The sequence below is a fragment of the Tupaia chinensis genome, unplaced genomic scaffold (genome assembly GCF_000334495.1).
Source record: "Tupaia chinensis unplaced genomic scaffold, TupChi_1.0 Scaffold000520_1, whole genome shotgun sequence".
Classification (NCBI taxonomy): Eukaryota; Metazoa; Chordata; class Mammalia; order Scandentia; family Tupaiidae; genus Tupaia; species Tupaia belangeri.
This window is the reverse complement of record NW_006160033.1, coordinates 633,032-643,544: the sequence shown is the minus strand read 5'-3', so window position 1 is coordinate 643,544 and position 10,513 is coordinate 633,032. Positions and strand designations below refer to the sequence as shown.

Sequence of the window (10,513 nt, the reverse complement as noted above, 5' to 3'; positions counted from 1 at the left end):
AGTAAAAATGGAAAGCTTTCAGTCTTTATAGAATAATTTTTTATAACACCAAACCATTATTTGATAATAAAATTTAAGAATGATGCAAAGTATTATATATTGTGATTTTTTTTAATTTCATTAACTCCAAATTAATAAACAAGGGAGTAAAGGATGCATACATTTTTTTCCTCACTGTGAACTAAAAGAATTTATTACTGTACTTTTAACTTAAAAGTTTTTAAGAATAAAAATGTGCAGGGAATACAGCTTAAATTCAATAGGTTCAAATGTGCCTCCTAATACAAACCTAAAATTTAGTGTGTGAAATTCAAAAAATTTTTGAAAGACCTAAAATAAATGTACTTCCAATAAAGAATCAACACTGCTTCACATGTTTTATTTTGTTGTACATTCTTGTAGAACCAGGTTCATTTTTCCAGTTTTGTAGAAAAATAGATGTTCCAGCCACCATTTACTTACTGTCTAGTCTTTAAGACCAATCGATATGTTCCCTGGAAAGATGAATTAAGTCTCATGACTAACTCATTTTTAAAAATTCTTTAAGACAAAGAAATAACTTTTTTTTTTAACTCCCAAAGCACAGTATTTCAACAGCAGCAGCCAACATGGGGTTTTAGCAGCTTAACGTTACCCCCTAAATAAAGCTTTGTATAAACCAGTGATTTTACTACAAAAAACACTGTCCTTGAAAGAAAGGAGTGGCAGTCAGACATCAATGCCAAACTTGGAATGATTAGGTCATAAACACGGCACTTAGAAAAGGTAGCTTATTAGGATACTCCACTTAAGAAGTGGTTACTTTTTGTCCCTCCTTTACCCTCTTCTCAAAAAAAAATTTTTTTTAAAAAGAAAGAAAAAAACTTCTTTAAAAATTCCCCTTAAATGTAAGCTTATAAAATTTCAGAAATGCTTTGTACCCAAAACAAGTGTTAAAAAAAAAAAAGAAAAGAAAAGAAAAAAACCTGTGCTAACACCTCTTACAATCAGATACTTATTTTGTATAACATCTAAGGCTGCAAGAGTTCTTATATTCAGTAGCTTTCTGGTTTAAGACGACCTCCGTCTCCTTCACTTACAAAGCGCTTTCTACCCCTGTAACAAAAAGAAAAAAGGCATGAAAATACATTCAAATGCTGACATAGTCAATAAGAATATTTAAAACTTGGTATTTTTTAGTTACATATTAAGTTCTGAAAGGTTTCATTGTCATTTTTTTAAAAGACATGCATAAAACATTAAATGAACAGATCTGAGTAGTTTTTGTTTAGATGTTAATTATTAAACCAAGTTCATTATCCAAGTAGAGTCAGTAAAAAAACAAGTTAAAATATAAAAACTAAGGCAAACATTTTATTTAAAAATTTGGTATTTATTTCTATCATATTATCATTTGAAAGCAAAACAGTGAGCTAAATACACCAACATGCTGTACAAGGCGGTAAGACATGTTTTGCCATTTGCTCCATAAACTGAACATGAGTAATTCCTCTTAGCTTATTAGCCCTTCCAAAAGCACCTCACCTAGTATTTTATATTCAGAAAAAAGTACCTTGAAGGACAAAGATCTCTGAGTTGTTTGGAAATTATTCCAGCCTGAAAACATTCTTCTACAAATCGCTCAAGCACAGAGTATGAATGTGGTACATCCAGGTTAATGTCTGGAATTTCATTATAAATTCTCTCATAACCCTAAAACAAATTATGCATAGGACTGTTAGCCTATATATGCTATAAAACATAATCCATTACTATGTCATAAATCAATATTAAGGCCAAATGTTTATATGAGCTACCTTTAAAAGGTCTGTGGAAAATGCATATTATGAAAAAATAATGCTCCAATTTCAAAAACATCTTTTCCCAAAATAAATGAATTCCTTCACCAACTATTCCTCTACATATACTTCTCTACCTTTTTAAAAAAATACAGAATAAATCTCACTGTTTCAACATCATGCAATTTTATATAGGAACAATGCACTGTAAAGTATAATTTGTTAAAGATTTGTGTTTCTCTCTAAATATAAAATGTATTTTAGAAACAATGCACGAAATAGAACACTTTTTTTGGCGGAGGAGAGATTTTTGCTATAGGGTGCATGCACCAGCCAGAGAGACAGAAAGTAAGAAATCAACCTCCAGAGGGATGGCCGCACAGCAATTCTCCATTCTCCTCTCAATATATTGGGTACACATACACACACACACACACACACACACACCTGGAATGAGTTTTAAGCTGCCAAGTCTGGGACTCAAACCAGGGCTGACTATGTGGGAGTACCAAGATAACCATTACACCATTGCTGGTCTCGAATGAACACATTTTTTAAAAATATGTAAACTCCACCAAAGTGTTACTTTCCAAGCAATGGTTAATAAGAGGTACAACCCTCAAACACTACCATTAAAAAAATACTCCCATGGAGACCAGCAGTTGGTGCAATGTCTATGTTGCTGGACTCCTTTGTAGTCAACCACAGTTTGAGTCCCGGACCCAGTGGCTTAAACTCACGCCAGGCACGTGTGTGTGCATGCCCAGGATCCCAAAAGGAAAAGGGAGAAGGGATTGTGGCGTGGCCATCCCCCTTGGGGGGTGATTTCTCACTTTCTTTATGGCAAACTCACGTACCCTATAGCAAAAACCTCTCAAAAGAAAAAAAAAAACCTCACTCACATGCATACTACTACTAAATAAACCTAAAAGAAAACATTAAAGACAGTTCATAATTCTTATTCAATCACAGACTTAAGATAAAAGCTTAAAAATTATCCAAAATAATGTGATACTTACTCTTTTCATTTGGTCTACAGTAATGGTAGAAGACTTCCAAAGGGATTTTAATAAATCTAAAATCATCTTAAATGTACTTTCTCCAGTTGACTCTAAAACCATTACAATGGCCTAAAAATGGAATGAATGAGTGAGTGAATTTTTGGCTATTAATTTATGTAAGAATGTGCTCCTAAAACGTATCAGACCCCTTTTCTCTAATATATTGGGTTGTCAGAAGTCATAACGCTGCATAGAAAAACATAGAAAAATACATCACGACTTTTCTGACCCAATATAATGACTTTTCCAACCCAAAATGATTACATTTTATATCATAAAAATGTAAAACTACTTTCTCCTTTCATATTTTACATACACATGTGTTTTATATATATGTTATTAAAGAAACATTCATATGCTACAAAAAGAAACCATATTCTCTTTGGCATGGCAAGGTAACCTTACTTCATATACAAGCTCATGGTGAAAATGAGGTACTTCCAGTTCTCTAAGGCAATGTTCGGCTTCAGATATGTCTCCAGAGAGTAAGTACTCTTTCAGCAGCATGTCAATCTATTAAATTAAAAGTTGTGTTAGAATTCCTGATTTTTTAAGAAACTGTGCTGCCTAAGGAATTTATTTAATTTACCCTCTTGCCAATATATTACATGATGAAACAGGTCACAACAGCTGTCTGTTTAGGAACATACAAACATCTATCGTACTACAGTAACGATTTTCTAATAATTAAAAATAAAGCCTCAATTTTAAAATGGTTCATAAATTCAAAGCAAATGTGGTAGTTACTTTAATAATCACTAAGATCTACTAGGAGGTTTATTATGTACGAGTATATGGCCTGGGTTACCATAATGCTTAGTGCTTCCTTAATGAAAACGAGAGATTTTACATGCCACTAGAGGGCACTAACTGAAAGTCTCAATATGAATTTTTTAAAGTGGCACAAAGTCATTTCATTTCTATCAGGATGATTCCAACTAGAAGGCAAATGATGAGATGGTAACAGGGCATTACTAGACAAATAAAAAGTTTCCATATGGTTTCTCTTTCCTCTACAAGTGAGGATTCAATGACTAAAGGAACAAGGTCTTGACTCTCCTGCTCAAACTTTACAGTAAAAGGAGGCTATTAAAAAATCCACTCTGTCTGGCGAGCGCAAGTGCCCTATAGCAAAAACCTCTACCAAAAAAAAAAAAAAATCCACAGACCATGCCATTAAGAAAAATCTATGCATGGATTTCAAATGCTTTTTGCACCAAAATAAACTCATTCTTTAATTCCATCTTTCCACAACCTTTAAGTCCCCTCATTACATCTATGGCTCTAGAGAAAGAGTAGAATAAATTTTTTTCAGCACAAGAACTTTGACTGGGAATATTCTTTGCTCTATACTGGGTAGTCAGAAAAGTCATGGTGCACTTTTTGCATAGAAAAACAGAAAAACACATCATGACTTTTCTGATGACCCAATACATTGCCTGTTAAAATCACCTTTACATCTAATGGACATTCAATGAGTGAAAATTGGCTGACTTGATAAAATCATTTAAGTATCCCCTTTCCTGTTTTATTCATTTATTTATTTTGGAGAGTTTTGCTATAGGATGTGTGCACTCACCAGAGAGAGAGAGAGAGATGGACAGAATGCGAAAAATCACCTCCCAGGGAGGATGGTCATGTAGCAATCCCTTCTCCTCCATTCTCTTGGAATTTGGGACATGCACACACATGTGCCTGGTTTGAGTTTTAAGCCACCGGGTCGGGAATGGAACATGGTCAACTACATGGGAGCCCAGCAACATAACCATTACACCATCTATTACGCCATCTGCTGGCCCCTAAGTATCCCCTTTTCTATAACTTCTTTCAAAATATCTTACAATCTTCAGTGTACAGGATTTACACTTCTTTCGTTAAATTTATTCCTAGGTATTATATTTTTATGCTATTTTAAATGCAACTATTAATGTCATTTCAGAACATTCATTGCTACTGTTTATAAAGAAATGAATTTTGTATGTCTTGCCACCTTGGTGAATTCATTAGTTAATAGTTTCCTTTTGGAAATTTTTCTGGGATTCATTGAAATTTTCTGTGTACAGATCATGTTATCTAGGAACAAAGCTACTTTTACTTCTTCCTTTCCAATCTGGATGCTCCTTTTACTTTTTCCTGCCTAGCTGCCCTATAATCTTGACTATTTTTATACCTCAATTTTTCTAATAATTCATTTTTTAATGTTTTTGCCATATGACATGTATGCTCACAAGAGAGAGACAGAAAGAAGGAAAGTGAAAAATTACTCCACAGGGGAGAGGGCCACACTGTAATCTCTCCTCCTCCATTTTACTCTTAGCCTTTTTGGGCATGCATGAACGCGTGATTTTTAAGCCTTTGGGTCTGGGACTCAAACCATGGCCGGCCATGTAGGGATCCAGCACCTTAACTGCTACACCACCTGCTGGCCCCAATTCTTTAATTTTTTAAAAACCATTACAGTCATGACATTGCAAACACCAATTCATCTACTTTAATATATACAAAAGCAAAATAGTCAAGATTCTAATTTTCAGCTCCTTAATACTTAACTAGGGTGTGTGTGTATAAGACATGTGTGTGTAGAGACATAATGGCATAATGGGATGGCGTAATGGTTGCACTGCTGGACTCCCAAGAGGTTGACTCCAGTTCAAGTCCCAGACCTAAAGGCTTAAACTCATGCCAGGCATATGTGCACGCGTGCCTAAGAGCCCAAGAGAGCCAATGGAGAAGAGACTGCGGCATGGTGATCCCCCAGGGCGTGATTTCTCACTTCCTGCCTCTCTTTCTCCAGCAAGCCATGTGCCCTATAGCAAAAATTTCTTAAAAAAAAGAAAGAAAAGTGTGCATGTATATATATGATTAAAACTTAAAAATTATAGTCACATGTGGGCCAACAGGTGATGTGGTGGTTAAGGGTGCTGGACTCTCACATGGCTGACCGCGATTCGAGTCCCAGACCTGGCAGCTTGCTCTTTCACTTTCTCTCTCTCTTGCTCTGTTCCTCTCTGCTCAAATTAAAATAAAGTTAAATAAAATAGTTCTTTAAAAAAAAAAAAAACTATAGTCACATGAAAATATTATACTCAAAAATCAGAAGCACATAAACGTAAATCTAATTACATGTCTTCTCTTAAAGATCTGCAGATAAAGAGATTAAATACTTTTGGGTTTTTTTCTCTCTTTTTTTTTTGGTGTGTGGGGGGGAGATTTTTTGCTATAGGGTGCGTGTGCTCGCCGGAAAAACAGGAACAGAGACAGAAAGCAAGACATCACCCCCTAGAGGGGATGGCCACACCGCAATCCCTTCTCCTCCATTCTCCTCTCGGGATCTTGGGCACACACACACATGCGCCTGGCATGAGTTTAAGCCACTGGGTGTGGGACTTGAACCACTGTCGACTACATGGTGACAAAGCCATTATACCAACTGCTGGTCCCAATACTTTTGTGTTTTGTTACAGAACATCACATAATAGCCAGGGGAAAAAAACGGAATAAATCCGGCATTTTAATGTAGTAAGTTAATTACTTTTCCTTTTAAAGCACATATACAGGTAGTGAATTTCTGTTTGGCTTTTTTTTTTAATTCCTAGAGAAGTCATATACTTACTAGAGACAGAGGAGGAGGAGAGAGCATCCCCCGATGGGGTACAGCATGCCATAATCCTTTCTCCATTTCTCCACCCTGTCAAGATTCTGCACATGTATACACATGTACCCGGCATGTTTTTTAAGTTGCCAAGGCCAGGATCTGAACTGCTGTTGCCCTTGTGTGAGTCCTCTCCCTTAACCACCAGGCCATGGGACCAGCCCTAGGTAATGAATTTCATAAAAGAAAATTCATACTACCCTGATTTACTCTAGTGCTCCTATTTTATAACTTACAATCTGAGACTATCTAGTTTCAAATTACTCATATGAAAACAGGTAACAATTGAATAACTACAGAACAGAATATCTTATTTCAACAGTACAAGTCAGCCCTCAATATCCATGGGTTCTACATCCCATGTATTCAACCCACCAAAGTCAGAAAATATTCTTGGAGAAACAAAACCTAAAAAATAACAATAATAAGAGAAAATACAAATAAAGAAATATAGTATAACTATTTACCTCACATTTACATGATATTAGGTATTATAAGTAACCCAAAGATGATTTAAGTTATGTGAGAGGATGAGTGTAGGTTATTTGCAAATACTACAGATTTTATATAAGAGACTTGAGCATGTGTAGATTTTGATATCTGAAGGAGATTGTAGAATTAATTCCATAGATGCTGAGAGGGATGACTGACTAGATTTGAAAAATTTTAAACAGTAATATGACAAAAAGATTTCAGTCTTCTGAAGTTCACATATGGCCTTCTTAAAAGTCTCTTTTAACAGTCTTATTTTTTTAAGTCAAGGAAATAGTAAAATTTAGTAACAATTATACAATTATTGTATAATTTATAAAGGATATAAAGCTAAATACAAAAGGATTGAATCATTCACTTTTCAATTTGACTAAACTTAAGACTGAATTTAGCTAAAAGACTGAACTTTTGTCTACAAATTTCTCAGAAAAAAATACATAAAGTTAAAAATATCTAACAGTTACCTCTTTCACAAGGTGATTGACCGACTGCTGCCCACCGCCAGAGCCCCACACACTGTCTTTACGCTTTCCACCTTTGGACATACTCAGGAGCACAGTAGCCTTATCCAGAGCAGCTCTATAAAAAAACAAAAAACACAAAGGAAAAACTTAATGCCTGAGGTTTACCAAATGTTGACAAAATCCCATATGCATTAAAAGCTTTTGTATAACATAAAAGCAATATAAAATTCAAAACTCTTTTGAAAAACTGTATTTCAAAATACAAAGCAGAAAACATTGATTCTCATGTTTAAATTCTTAAGCCCTATTATTTCCATTTCTTATTCAAGAAAAATTATTTAAAAATACTACAAAATAATTGATCTACACTGAGAAGGAACATTTCACATATAACTTTTACTTAGACCTGGACCTTCCTATCCAGGGAGATCTTTCTAATATGAACTGAAGTAGCCCTAGAAAATTGAGTTAGTATCTAAACCTGAGAAAATCTAAGATACAGCTAAGTCTAAATCTAATTCTCCAAGAAGTTATCAAAATCATATAGAGGGAACCAGCATTTAGCGTGATGGCTATGTCGCTGGACTCCCACGTAGTCGACCGCGGTTCATGTCCTGGACCCAGTGGCTTAAAACTCATGCCGGGCGCGTGTGCGTGCGTGCCCAAGATCCTGAGAGGAGAATGGAGGAGAAGGGATTGTGGTGTGACCATCCCCCCTGGGGGGTGATTTCTCGCTTTCTGTCTCTATGTCTCTCTGTCTGTCTGGCGAGCACACGCGCCCTATAGTGAAAATCTCTCAAAAAAAAAAATCATATAGAGTAACTCCCCAAATATCTTAATTAGATTATAACTAATGATACCAAAGAACAAGATTTTAAAAAGATATTATTTTGTGACTAAAAAATGATCACACAGTAGGTAAGTACAAAATAAAATTGTAAATGAGGCTCTCACTAATGTTGTTCATCTTACTAGGACATTAAACTGCAGATTGTTAGAACCTGAAGGGAACTTAACATTCTGTTAACCAGTACTTTCATTTTATAAACATAGAAACTGAATCCTAGAGAAGAATGGTTTTACATGGCTTAGTTAAAACCTGGAACTTCCATGTTATAGTACAGTCCTCTTCCTATTATGCCAACTATCTCTCCATTTCAGCAGTGGAGAAATACAGACTAATAGGAAATAGGTGCCTACAATGTCCCATTACTGAAGTATTATTTTGATAGGACCCTGAAGAATTTTCCCCTGGTTTTGAAATTCTAAATAGGAAACTTAATTTACTTACCTGGCCTGTACACAATCTACAGTTCCTTTGTAACTATCAATATAGGTATTACATAAAATTCCATCTCCAACAGCTCTAGCAATAAACTGGCCCACCAACTATAATAAGAAAAAAAAAGAGCTATATAAAAAAAATCTATAATATACTTTTGTAGGACACAATTTCTATATACATATATGATGACTGATTGAATGGTGTAGTCAATACCTTAAAGACTTATTGGAATATTAAAAATATCTGTTTAGCACCCGTTAGTTATGCTTGGCATATACTTTAACATTTTAACCTTTAGGAGCCATCTGAGTGAGGGCCACATATGTTTGGCTGAATCCTTAACACCTTGACACTGCCTGATACACAGTATATAATGAAAAATATTTGTGTGCCACTCTGCGACACTGCTGGTGGGAATGTAAATTGGTACAGCCACTATAGAAAACAATATGGAGGTTCCTCAAAAACCTACAAATAGTATTACCACAGGACTCAGTAATCCTCCCAGGTATTTACCAAAAGAATAGGAAAGCACTCTGTCAAAAGGACACTGGAACTCCGTTTACTGCAGCATTATTTGCAATTGCGAAGAAATGGAACCAACCTAAGTGCCCAAGGACTGATGCTCAGGTGGAAAAATACACACTATGGAATACTATCGAGCTATAAGGAACAATGAGACACTGTCATGTGAATCAAAATGAATATGAAAGCAAAGCAAGTCAGACTTTGAAAGACAAACACTGTATATATATCCCCACTCTAATATATATACTGAATGTCTGCACTGTGTGGCAGAAACTGAAAGATCTGAAGATATGATAGTAGGAAGGATAAATGCAGATACCAGAATTTGTAAAGAGGGGAATAGATGGTAGCAGGTGGGTGGGAGGGACAAAGGAAAAAAGCATTTAACAGACCCAAAAGCACAAAATTTTCTACTGAAAATATCCTTGATTTGATTGTCAAAAATAAATAAATTTTTAAAAAGAGAAAGAGAGCACTGAATATGGAAGCCCTCGTGCATCTCTTCCCAATTGCATCCATCTTCCTCTCCTTGAAAATAAAAACTAGTGTGACTTTTGAAAACAAAATTTTTTGTTAAATGAATGACTTAAACTGAAACTTTTCTAAAAAAAATTTACAGACAAGGTTTTCTCAAAAATAAAACTGAGATTAAAAAATTTATGAGAAAAACAAATATTATCTTAAAAACATTATTTATTATAAAAATTGAAAAACAATTTTAGTGCACAATACAGGTGTGGTTAAATGACACACACATAAGACAGTACACTATGTAGTCATAGGGGAAGATACTTAACATATTTTTAAAGAATTTTTATTTTATGATTTCTTACTCATATTTAATCACTGTATATATCTACACTGTACAATATGGTGTTTCAAAGCATGTGTATAGTATGTGATAACAAGGTCAAGGATATATCATTTTCAACCAAGAACCTTATATTCTTGTGTCTGTTATGTGTTTCTTCCCCAGTCCTCTCCCACCTATCCTCAACTACACATTCCCCGCCCATACAGTTCCTGGTATCTACGCTTTTCCTCCCTTTTACATCTTTGGATCTTTCCAATTCTGCCACAGAGTGTAGATAGTAAGTACTTAACGATATTTTATAGTGTGATAAAAAAAATCAATTTTACAAAATAGCACAGATGGTATGAACTTGTTTTTAAACTAAACTAAAAAGTAAAGAGATTATAATATACACTGATACCAAGAGTGTAGAATGGAACACACCAAAGTATTAACAGTA

General features: G+C 34.8%; 1 protein-coding gene across 1 annotated transcript in view; it reads right to left on the bottom strand.

The window, feature by feature from the left end:
• Positions 1 to 351: 351 nt before the first annotated feature.
• Positions 352 to 10,513, bottom strand: part of PDCD4 (programmed cell death 4) — a 33,982-nt gene continuing 23,820 nt past the window's right edge. Inside the window, exons 7-12 of the mRNA XM_027775069.1 lie at positions 8,739 to 8,836; positions 7,448 to 7,562; positions 3,245 to 3,352; positions 2,798 to 2,908; positions 1,553 to 1,692; positions 352 to 1,095 (exon numbers count right to left, since the gene is read on the bottom strand). Of these exons, the coding sequence (XP_027630870.1) occupies positions 1,035 to 1,095; positions 1,553 to 1,692; positions 2,798 to 2,908; positions 3,245 to 3,352; positions 7,448 to 7,562; positions 8,739 to 8,836 (633 nt within the window). The 3' untranslated portion in view covers positions 352 to 1,034. The remainder of the gene's footprint in view (positions 1,096 to 1,552; positions 1,693 to 2,797; positions 2,909 to 3,244; positions 3,353 to 7,447; positions 7,563 to 8,738; positions 8,837 to 10,513) is intronic.